The 12,914-nt window shown below is 43.3% G+C and overlaps 1 protein-coding gene across 1 annotated transcript in view; it reads left to right on the plus strand.

Moving 5' to 3' along the window:
* The window catches only part of LOC129858511 (protocadherin-11 X-linked-like), a 285,587-nt gene that overhangs the window by 195,053 nt on the left and 77,620 nt on the right, over positions 1-12,914 (plus strand). The window contains exon 6 of the mRNA XM_055927801.1: positions 7,060-7,258. Within this exon, the coding sequence (XP_055783776.1) occupies positions 7,060-7,258 (199 nt within the window). The remainder of the gene's footprint in view (positions 1-7,059; positions 7,259-12,914) is intronic.

Consider the following 12,914-nt stretch of genomic DNA (forward strand, 5'->3'; position numbering starts at 1 on the left):
ACTGCACTACCTGAGCCACTTGTGTGGGTTGTAGACTCCGTCTCATGCTACCACTAGAGTGAGAGCACCGCCAGCATTCAAAGTGACCAAAACATCAGCCAGGAAGCATAGGAACTGTGAAGTGGTCTGTGGTCACCACCTGCAGAATCACTCCTTTTTTGGGGGTGTCTTGCTAATTGCCTATAATTTCCACCTTTTGTCTATTCCATTTGCACAACAGCATGTGAAATTTATTGTCAATCAGTGTTGCTTCCTAAGTGGACAGTTTGATTTCACAGAAGAGTGATTGACTTGAAGTTACATTGTGTTGTTTAAGTGTTCCCTTTATTTTTTTGAGCAGTGTATATATATATATATATAGTCCTGTCTGAAAGTTTTCATACCCTTTGCCTTTTTCCACAATTTATTGTGTTACAGCCTGAAATTAAAATTGATTCCATTTCGATTTTATGTCACTGGCCTACACACAATTCCAATTAATGTCAAATGTGGAATTATGCTTTCAGAAATTGTTACAAATGAATTAAAAATGAGAATCTTAAATGTCTTGATTCAATAAGTATTCAACCCCTTACTTATGGCAAGCCTAAATACATTCAGGAGTAAAAATGTTGTATGGACTCACTCTGTGTGTAATAACAGTGTTTAACTTGATTTTTTAATGACTGCCTCGTCTCTGACAACCCACACATACAGTTATCCCTCAGTCGAGCAGTGCATTTCAAACACAGATTCAACAACAACCAGAGAGGTTTTCCAATGCCTCAAAGAAGGGCACCTATCAGTAGATGGGTAAAAAAAGATATGTATATAGTATATATCCCTTTCAACATGAAGTACACTTTGGATGGTGTATCAATACAGCCAGTCACTACAAAGATACAGGTGTCTTTCCTAACTCAGTTGCCTGAGAGGAAGGAAACCTCTCAGTGATTTCAACATGAGGCCAATGGTGACTTTAAAACAGTTACAGAGTTTAATGGCTGTGATAGGAGTAAACTGAGGATCAACAACTTTGTAGTTACTCAACAATACTAACCTAAATGACAGAGAGAAAATAAGGTACAGAACAGAAATATTCCAAAATATGCATCCTGTTTGCAAATAGGCACTAAAGTATAACTGCAAAGAAGAAAGAAACTTCATGTCCTGAATACAAAGTGTTATGTTTAGAGAAAATACAACACAACACATCACTGAGTACCATTCTTTATATTTTCAAGCATGGTGGTGGCTGCATCATGTTATGGGTATGCTTGTCATCGACAAGGACAAGGGAGTTTTTTTAGGATAAAAAGAAATGGAATAGAACTAAGCAAAGGCTAAAGGAAGAGGAAAACCTGGTTCAGTCTGTTTTCCAACCGTCACTGGAAGACAAACTCACATTTCAGCAGGACAATAACCTAAAACACAAAGCCAAATATACACTGGAGTTGCTTATCAAGATGACAATGAATGTTCCTGAGGGGCCTAGTTACTGTTTTGACTTAAATCTACTTGAAAATCAATGGCAAGATTTGAAAATGGCTGTTTAACAATGATTAACAACCAACTTCCACCTTCACACCATCACACCTCCTCCTCCATTCTTCATGGTGGGAACCACACATACGTAGGTCATCCGTTCCCCTACTCTGCATCTCACAAAGGACAGATTTCCACCAGTCTAATGTCCATTGCTCGTGTTTCATCGCCCAAGCAAGTCTCTTCTTCTTATTGGTGTCCTTTAGTAGTGGTTTCTTTGCAGTAATTCGACCATGAAGGCCTGATTCATGCACGTCTCCTCTGAACAGTCGATGTTGAGATGTGTAAGTTACTTGAACTCAGTGAAGCATTTATTTGGGCTGAAATCTGAGGTGCAGTTATCTCTAATGAACTTATCCTCTGCAGCAGAGGTAACTCTGGGTCTTCCTTTCCTGTGGCGGTCCTCGTGAGAGCCACTTTCACTATAGTGCTTTATTGTTCTTTGTGACTGCACTTGAAGAAACGTTCAAAGTTCTTGACATTTTCCGGATTGACTGACCTAAAAGTAATGCTGGACTGTCATTTCTCTTTGCTTATTTGAGCTGTTCTTCCTATTGTTTGAGCTGTTCTTGCCATAATATGGATGTGGAATTTTACCGAATAGGGCTATCTTCTGCATACCACTCATACCTTGTCACAACACAACTGATTGGCTCAAACGCGTTAAGAAGTAAATAAATTCCACAAATTCACTTTTAACAAGGTAACCCTGTTAATCAAAATGCATTCCAGGTGACTACCTCATGATGCTGGTTGAGAGAATGCCAAGAGTGTGCAAAGCTGTCATCACGGCAAAAGGTGGCTACTTTGAAGAATCTCAAATATACAATATATTTAGATTTTTTTTTACACTTTTTTTGGTTACTGCATGATTCATATGTGTTATTTTATAGTTTTGATATCTTCACTATTATTCTACAATGTAGAAAATAGTACAAATAAAGAAAAATCCTTAAATGAGTAGGTGTGTCCAAACTTTTGACTGGTAATGTATATGTTTTCACAGACAGCTAGGTGATGAAAAATCACAATTTTCCTCAAACAGATTTGTCCAGGTCTAGGTGATGCATCCAGGATGATCACAGCAAATCTGCTCTGATCCACTCGTAAGTGAGCCCAGTTTATCATTCAAAGGGATAAGGCAGACTGATGTTTATCACGCAACATGGTTTCTCCCTCTCCCTCTCCCTCTCCCTCTCCCTCTCCCTCTCTCCTCTCCCTCTCCCTCTCCCTCTCCCTCTCCCTCTCCCTCTCCCTCTCCCTCTCCCTCTCCCTCTCCCTCTCCCTCTCCCTCTCCCTCTCCCTCTCCCTCTCCCTCTCCCTCTCCCTCTCCTCTCCCTCTCCCTCTCCCTCTCCCTCTCCCTCTCCCTCTCCCTCTCCTCTCCTCTCTCTCCTCTCTCTCTCTTCTCTCTCTCTCTCCTCTCTCTCTCTCTCTCTCTCTCTCTCTCTCTCTCTCTCTCTCTCCTCTCTCTCTCTCTCTCTCTCTCTTGTCTCTCTCTCTCTCTCTCTCTCTCCTCTCTCTCTCTCTCTCTCGTCTCTCTCTCTCTCTCTCTCTCTCTCTCTCTCTCTCTCTCTCTCTCTCTCTATATATATATAGGGATGTAGAAGTGTATAGGCAGGAGAAGGTAGTAACTCATTGAGCTGTATCTTCCACCTGGATGAGGTGATGTACAGTATATCCTACTCTACAGTATCTCCTCTCCTCCGCATGAAAAGACAAAGGATTCCTAATCCCTCACCCCACCGTGAAGCCAGGTCCATCTGCACATTGTCTGGTTCGCTACCAAGAGAGTGGCTTTAGTTTGGATAGGGCTGGCTCGTTATAGAACCTGGCTTCTTTCCTCAGTTTTTTTAATTTTATCTCTCTCTATGCACATACTTTTCAAGGCACTGTTTTATCTGGCCGACTCTGTTTGGTCTTTATATCTCTTACACCAGCTTGTGTTTGTTTTATGGATTTCTGGCATGTTCTTTAGAATAAGTAGCAACGCTTTAACAATACGTACACCACGACTGTTGTTGTCGTGTCAATCTTTTCTGTCAACACAACAAAGAAAAGACCAACCATGAAAAAGCACACTGTTAGAAGAAATATGCACTTATTTTCAGCCTCTGTGCAGATTGAAAACCAGATTGATTTATCTTTTTACACCTTTGCACAAATTCCATTTGTATAAACATCTGACAGAGATATGAAAACTCCACGCTATGATTATGTCGTAATTATCATGGACAGCTGTTTGTTTGAATCAATTCTGACTGTCATTGTCTGAGCAGAAAGACTCAAATAAATTAGAAACATGTGGAGAGGAAGTGAGCAGCTGCATTCCAAATGACTCCCTATTCCCTAAGGGCCCTGGTCAGAAGTAGTGCACTATGTAGGGAATAGGTTGCCATTTGAGATGCAGGCGGCTTCTCATGGAGCTGCCAAAGCTCTGTAAATATGAGCCTGTACTTTCCGTTCATAAAGACTTGACATTGATGTGGTGGAGTAGTCGACAGCTTGACGTTGCTGTGGTGGAGTAGTCGACAGTTTGACATTGCTGTGGTGGAGTAGTCGACAGTTTGACATCGCTGTGGTGGAGTAGTCGACAGCTTGACATTGCTGTGGTGGAGTAGTCGACAGTTTGACGTTGCTGTGGTGGAGTAGTCGACAGCTTGACATCGCTGTGGTGGAGTAGTCGACAGCTTGACGTTGCTGTGGTGGAGTAGTCGACAGCTTGACATCGCTGTGGTGGAGTAGTCGACAGTTTGACATTGCTGTGGTGGAGTAGTCGACAGTTTGACGTTGCTGTGGTGGAGTCATCGACAGCTTGACATTGCTCTGGTGGAGTAGTCGACAGCTTGACATTGCTGTGGTGGAGTAGTCGACAGTTTGACATTGCTGTGGTGGAGTCATCGACAGCTTGACATTGCTGTGGTGGAGTAGTCGACAGCTTGACATCGCTGTGGTGGAGTAGTCGACAGTTTGACATTGCTGTGGTGGAGTAGTCGACAGTTTGACGTTGCTGTGGTGGAGTAGTCGACAGTTTGACATTGCTGTGGTGGAGTAGTCGACAGTTTGACATTGCTGTGGTGGAGTAGTCGACAGCTTGACATTGCTGTGGTGGAGTCGTCGACAGTTTGACATTGCTGTGGTGGAGTAGTCGACAGTTTGACATTGCTGTGGTGGAGTCGTCAACAGCTTGACATTGCTGTGGTGGAGTCGTCGACAGTTTGACATTGCTGTGGTGGAGTCATCGACAGCTTGACATTGCTGTGGTGGAGTCATCGACAGTTTGACATTGCTGTGGTGGAGTCGTCAACAGCTTGACATTGCTGTGGTGGAGTCGTCGACAGTTTGACATTGCTGTGGTGGAGTAGTCGACAGCTTGACGTTTTTGTGGTGGAGTCGTCAACAGCTTGACTAAATGTGAGAAAAACAGAATATTCCAAGGCTGATATCATTTAATTACTTTCATTGTGGAATAAACATGTTATCTTTGATGGAAGGACTAGCTAAACAGTCCCTTCTCTTATTGATCCTATCAAACCTGTACCTAACTCTAAGGCCAATTGAGTAGTTTTGGCTTCAGTTTTTGGAAGAAAGGGTAATGGACTGACAGGCTTGACAACTAATTTACTTAAAACAATTAGTACAAAAAAAACAGATCTTAGAGGTGTTTAGGGACTGTGAAGTATAAAGGAGAATTCTCTCCACACGCTGGTGGTAGTCCTGGAAACCTGTCTTTTCAACACGAATGAACACACACACACATACCTACACATACACACTCTTCAACGAAGGAAATACATTACTTTCATTCTTATTGTTCATAATGACATCATAAAGCAGAAAATCTGGTACGTTTTTTCTTTCAGCGTTTTAATTGTAAGGATTTAGTTTAGTCAACCCTCTGATAGTCCTAAATGAACTGGTAAGCTGTTTGTGGATCTCTGTTTTTGGCAGGGCTGAGGCCTCGTTTGAGCCAAGATTTTTTTTTCTTCCCTTCCAACCCATTCTTTTCCTCTCCCTTATTCTGTCTGCCTTATCAAAGAACAATAAGGTCTTTATCGGTATACCACAGGGGTGGAGGAAAAGTGCTTTTTCCAAATAGGCACAGACGACTCCCCGTGAGGATAAAGGACCATGTGTTAATGATGTTTTTAATTCAGAACTCCCATATTGCTTCAGCCGCTCTAGAGATGGAGAAATGTAGATTATTGGGGTGAGGCTATGATATTGTTTTATGAAACATTTGTTCTAATCAGTCTGAATAACAGGTTGAATACAAAACTGAAACACAATAACAAAACATATGGCAATATAATCAAGTTTTCAGTGTTTTATTTTCCTCATAAGATGCAATTTGAGACTGAGAATCGTGTTATGAAATGAAATCATATTCACAGTGAAATTGCCCTTTTTCTCCAAACTGTCCAATGTAACCAAAAAATCTCCTCACCATTTAGAAAATTGCATGTAATAATACTTTGGTCTTTTCACTGTTAATTGTCTTCAATGTTAAAGGTCTACTTTTTTTTGACTTGGCAAAGAATGTCCTTCTGACACAACATCTAATTTCAATTCATTCAGTTTTGAAATATGATTATAGTCAAAAGGTGTAGAATGTACTGGAGATGGAGAAAAAAAAAGAAGATAATTGATGTTCACGGATTACCCTTTATTTGTGTTTCACAATGTGACTCAACTATGTTCTCTTTTCATGAAGAACGGCTAGCATTTGTGGATATTGACCTCCCTATGGAGTGTTTCCCTTTGTAGTGCCTCCATCGTGCTCCTGAAAAAGGTCACTACATGAACTTCTGTAACTCTCCAGAGAAATCAAAGAGCTACTCCCTTTGAGAGGAGAAGAGATCTACAAACTGGTACAATCCTCAGACAGACCTTTTTCTAATCAAAGTCACTTCATCCACCCCTCCTTCCCTTTATCTAAATTGGGCTGGTGGGAAAAGGAGGACACGGAGCAGCCTCGTCAAAAGGGTCAATCTATTATAATCATTTTATGGGCAATAACCGTCAATTAAAACTCTTACACTATAAGTAGTCAACGTTCCTTTTTGAATAGTATGTCATTAGCCTTGACTGATATAACTCAGAAGAACGCTGATTTTAGATTCTAACCCCACTCTATCAATTAGACTGCCGTGACGTAATACGATATTCCCTCAGAGAAGATGTGACAATGATGGGGACTTGTCTTGTTAGACATGCAAGAACAATCCCATAATACGCAAACCAATTAGTCTGAGATTTCCCCCCAAATGTGGTCTCCAAGGTGATTGAATTAGCTCTCTCTGCAGCTGAATGCGCCAACAACGTCCACCACACTGAAAAACATATAAAACAACATATTGTTCTGTGGTGTTTTCAGACCCAGCGTCACGTGACGTTAAATGAACGTTGTGTTTCCAGCATTGTGTGATGTTAAAGTATTACAGCTACGTTCTGTTTTGGTGTTGTGTTTTTTTTTTTTTTTGGACCAACCGCCAGTGACGTTAAACGAACGTTGTGTTTTGGTGTGTTTCCATCAGACCCAGCGTCGTGTGACGTTCCACCTCCCGGACGGTTCTCAGGAGAGCTGTAGCGACAGTGGTCTAGGGGACCACGAGCCCAGCAGCACTGCCAGCACCACTCAGCCTCTCCCCCTCGGCTTCCCCCAGGAAGAGTACTACCAACAGACCTCGCCCAATAGCCGCACCGAGGGAGACGGAAACTCTGACCCTGAGTCCAGTAAGTGGCTACTGTCCATGGATTTACTTTCTTTCCTTTTAGTTATTTTACCAGGTTTTCCCATTGAGTTAAAAATACCTTTGAAGGCCAGGGAACGAGCTTTTCTCTGTAATAAACTGGCCATGCTAATTCATCGCATGGTTTATCTTATATAGAGTACACTAGTTTATATTTATGGTATATTTATGGTTTACAAAACATTATGGTATATTTATGTTATACAAAACTTTATGGTACATTTTCCCTTATGTCCATTAAACAAGGTTGTTCCATTGAGATCAAAATACCTATTTTTCAAGAAAGACCTGGCCCTTAGCCAACAGCAGCTTAGTCTGGCCAATAAACTAGTCATGCTATTTAATCACATTTCATCTTCTATAAGGGGTTAACAAAAGGAGGAGCATTCTATCAGGTTTTAAGTTTTAATGTCACATGCACAAGTACAGTGAAATCAGCATCATATACAACAGGTGGAGCAGTATTATACACAGTATAATATACAGTAATAAATAATGTAGAGGTTAATCCAGGCCCTGCAGTGCCTAGCTCTACTCCCATTCCCCAGGCACGCTCATTTGTTGACTTCTGTAACCAAAAAAAGCCTTGGTTTCATGCATGTTAACATTAGAAGCCTCCTCCCTAAGTTTGTTTTATTCACTGCTTTAGCACACTCTGCCAACCTGGATGTCCTAGCCGTGTCTGAATCCTGGCTTAGGAAGACCACCAAAAACCCTGAAATTTCCAGCCCTAACTATAACATTTTCCGACAAGATAGAACTGCCAAAGGGGGCGGTGTTGCAATCTACTGCAGAGATAGCCTGCAGAGTTCTGTCTTACTATCCAGGTCTGTGACCAAACAATGAGCTTCTACTTTTAAAAATCCACCTTTCCAGAAACCAGTCTCTCACCGTTGCCACTTGCTATAGACCACCTTCTGCCCCCAGCTGTGTTCTGGACACCATATGTGAATTGATTGCCCCCCATCTATCTTCAGAGCTCGTGCTGTTAGGTGACCTAAACTGGGACATGCTTAACACCCCGGCCATCCTACAATCTAAACTTGATGCCCTCAATCTCACACAAATTATCAATGAACCTACCAGGTACAACCCAAAATCCGTAAACACATAGATATCGTCCTAACCAACCTGCCCTCCAAATACACCTCTGCTGTCTTCAACCAGGATCTCAGCAATCACTGCCTCATTGCTTGCATCCGTAATGGGTCTACGGTCAAACAACCACCCCTCATCACTGTCAAATGCTCCCTAAAACACTTCAGCGAGCAGGTCTTTCAATCGACCTGGCCCGGGGATCCTGGAAGGATTTTGACCTCATTCCATCAGTAGAAGATGTCTGGTAATTCTTCAAAAGTGCTTTTCTCATAATTTTAAATAAGCTTGCCCCCTTCAAAAAAAAATGAAGCAGGAACAGATATAGCCCGTGGTTCACCCCAGACCTGACTGCCCTTGACCAGCACAAAAACATCCTGTGGCGTACTGCATTAGCATGCATTAGCCCCCACGATATGCAACTTTTCAGGGAAGTTTGGAACCAATATACACAGGCAGTTAGGAAAGCAAAGGCTAGCTTTTTCAAACAGAAATTTGCATCCTGCAGCAGCATAAACTCCAAAAAGTTCTGGGACACTGTAAAGTCCATGGAGAATAAGAGCACCTCCTCCTAGCTGCCCACTGCACTGAGGCTAGGAAACACGGTCACCACCAATAAATCCACAATTATTGAGAATTTCAATAAACATTTTTCTACAGCTGGCCATGCTTTCCACCTGGCCACTCCTACCTTGGTCAACAGCCCTGCACCCCCGCCACAGCAACTTGCCCAAGCCTCCCCCATTTCTCCTTCACCCAAATCCAGATATCTAATGTTCTGAAAGAGCTGCAAAATCTGGACCCCTACAAATTAGCTGGGCTAGACAATCTGTACCCTCTCTTTCTAAAATGATCTGCCGAAATTGTTGCAACCCCAAATACCACCCTGTTCAATCTCTCTTCAGCTCACTTTAATAATTGAAATTTATGGAAATTGATCAAAAATGTATCACTAGCCACTTTAAACGATGCCACTTAATATAATGTTTACATACCCTACATTACTCATCTCATATGTATATGTATATACTGTACTCTATATCATCTACTGCATCTTGCCATCTTTATGTAATACATGTATCACTAGCCACTTTAAACAATGCCACTTTTATGTTTACATACCTTACATTACTCATCTCATATGTATATACTGTACTCGATACCGCACTGCATCTTGCCTATGCCGTTCTGTACCATCACTCATTCATATATCTTTATGTACATATTCTTTATCCCTTTACACTTGTGTGTATAAGGTAGTATTGTGGAATTGTTAGGTTGGATTACTCGTTGGTTATTACTGCATTGTCGGAACTAGAAGCACAAGCATTTCGCTACACTCGCATTAACAACTGGTAACCATGCGTATGTGACAAATCAAATTTGATTTGATTTGATCGTTCATATCATCTGAGATCCCAAAAGATTGGAAAGCTGCCGCAGTCATCCCCGTCTTCAAAGGGGGAGACACTCTAGACCCAAACTCCTACAGACCTATATCTATCCTAACCTGCCTTTCTAAGGTCTTCGAAAGACAAGTTAACAAACAGATCACCGACCATTTTGAATCCCACCGTACCTTCTCCGCTATGCAATCTGGCTTCCGAGCTAGTAATGGGTGCACCTCTGCCACGCTCAAGGTCCTTAACAATATCATAACTGCCATCGATAAGAGACAGTACTTAGCAGCTGTATTTATCGACCTGGCCAAGGTTTTCGACTCTGTCAATCACCACATTCTTATCGGCAGACTCAACAGTCTTGCTTTCTTAAATGACTGCCTCGTCTGGTTCACCAACAACTTCTCAGACACAGTTCAGCGTCTCAAATCAGAGGGCCTGTTGTCCAGACCTCTGGTAGTCTCTATGGGGGTCCCACAGGGTTCAATTCTCGGGCCGACTCTTTTCTCTGTATACATCAATGATGTCGCTCTTGCTGCTGGTGATTCTCTGATCCACCTCTAAGCAGACGACACCATTCTGTATACATCTGGTCCTTCTTTGAACACTGTGTTAAGTAACCTCCAGCAACGCATCCTTCACTCATGCTGCCAAACATAACCTTGTAAAACAAACTATCCTGCCGATCCTTGACTTCAGCGATGTCATTTACAAAATATCCTCCAACACTCTACTCAGCAAATTGGATGCAGTCTATCACAGTGCCACCCGTTTTGTCACCAAAGTCCCATATACTACCCACCACTGCGACCTGTATGCCCTTGTTGGCTGGCCCTTGCTTCATATTCATCGCCAAACACACTGGCTCCAGGTCATCTATAAGTCTATGCTAGGTAAAGCCCTTCCTTATCTCAGCTCACTGGTCAGCATAGCAGCACCCACTTGTATCACGCGCTCCAGCAGGTATCTTTTCACTGGTCACCCCAATTCCAATTCCTCCTTTGGCCGCCTTTCCTTCCAGTTCTCTGCTGCCAATGACTGGAGTGAATTGCAAAAATCACTGAAGCTGGAGACTCATATCTCCCTCACTAACTTTAAGCACCAGCTGTCAGAGCAGCTCACAGATCACTGCAACTGTACATAGCATATCTGTAAATAGCCCATCCAACTACCTCATCTCCATACTGTATTTATTTATTTTTGCTCCTTTGCACCCCAGTATCTCTATTTGCACATTCATCTTCTGCACATCTATCACTCTAGTGTTTAATTGCTAAATTGTAATTGTTTCGCCACTATGGCCTATTTATTGCTTAACCTTCCTTATCTTACGTCGTTTGCACACACCGTTTATATAAAAAAATATATATTGTGTTATTGACTGTATATTTGTTTATTCCATGTGTAACTCTGTGTTGTTGTTTGTGTCGCACTGCTTTGCTTTATCTTGGCCAGGTCGTAGTTGTAAATGAGAACTTATTCTCAACTAGCCTTCCTGGTTAAATAAAGGTGAAATAATATATATATATATATATATATATATATATATATTATAATGAAAAAAACTGAATATAGAAGTCTCTGATGATAATAAACAGATAGATAGATGTTATTAGACCAAGAAAACAGAATACGGCAGTCTCTCATGATAATAACCAGTTCGGTAGATTATTTATTTCCCCCCCATCCTTTCCCCTCAATCCTTTTCCCCTCCATCCTTTCGCCCCCATCCTTTCCCCCCATCCTTTCCCCTCCACCGTTTCCCCTCCATCCTCTCCGCCCATCCTTTCCCCTCAATCCTTTTCCCCTCCATCCTTCCCCCCCCATCCTTTCCCCTCCATCCTTTCCCCTCCATCCTTTCCCCTCCATCCTTTTCCCCCATCCTTTACCCCATCCTTTCCCCTCCATCCTTTCCCCCCCCCATCCTTTCCCCTCATCCTTTCCCCCCCATCCTTTCCCTCCATCCTTTTCCCTCATCCTTTCCCCTCCATCCTTTCCCCCCATCCTTTTCCCCCATCCTTTTCCCCCATCCTTTTCCCTCATCCTTTCCCCTCCATCCTTTCCCCCCATCCTTTTCCCTCATCCTCTCCGCCCATCCTTCCCCCCCATCCTTTTCCCCCATCCTTTTCCCCCATCCTTTTCCCTCATCCTTTTCCCTCATCCTTTCTCCCCATCCTTTCCCCTCCATCCTTTCCCCTCCATCCTTTCCCCTCCATCCTTTTCCCCCATCCTTTCCCCTCCATCCTTTTCCCCCCCATCCTTTCCCCTCCATCCTTTCCCCCCATCCCCCCATCCTTTCCCCCCATCCTTTCCCCTCCATCCATTCCCCCCATCCCCCCCCATCCTTTCCCCTCCATCCTTTCCCCCCCCATCCTTTCCCCTCCATCCTTTCCCCCCCATCCTTTCCCCCCATCCTTTCCCCTCCATCCTCCACCCCTCCATCCTTTCCCCCCATCCTTTCCCCCCATCCTTTTCCCCCATCCTTTCCCCTCCATCCTTTCCCCCCACCCCCCCCATCCTTTCCCCTCCATCCTTTTCCCCCATCCTTTCCGCCCATCCTTTCCCCTCCATCCTTTTCCCCTCCATCCTTTTCCCCCCCATCCTTTCCCCTCCATCCTTTTCCCCCATCCTTTCCGCCCATCCTTTCCCCTCCATCCTTTTCCCCCCCATCATTTCCCCTCCATCCTTTCCCCCCCATCCTTTCCCCCCCATCCTTTCCCCCCCATCCTTTCCCCCATCCTTTCCCCCATCCTCCCCCCCTCCATCCTCCACCCCTCCATCCTTTCCCCTCCATCCTTTCCCCTCCATCCTTTCCATCCTAATTTCAACATGTATATTTAAGCAATAAGGCCCAAGGGGATGTGGTATATGGCCAATATACCACAGCTAAGGGCTGTTCTTACGCACAACACAGAGTGCAGAGTGCCTGGATACAGCCCTTGATTTAACCCTTATTTTACCAGGTCAGCTGACTGAGAACACATCCTCATTTACAGCAACGACCTGGGGAATAGTTAGAAGGGAGAGGAAGAGGGTTGAATGAGCCAATTGGAAGCTGGGGATGATTAGGTGGCCATGATGGTATGAGGACCAGATCGAGGATTTATCCAGGACACCAGGGTTAACACCCCTACTCTTACGATA

This window comes from Salvelinus fontinalis, chromosome 6, assembly GCF_029448725.1.
Source record: "Salvelinus fontinalis isolate EN_2023a chromosome 6, ASM2944872v1, whole genome shotgun sequence".
NCBI classification, from domain to species: domain Eukaryota; kingdom Metazoa; phylum Chordata; class Actinopteri; order Salmoniformes; family Salmonidae; genus Salvelinus; species Salvelinus fontinalis.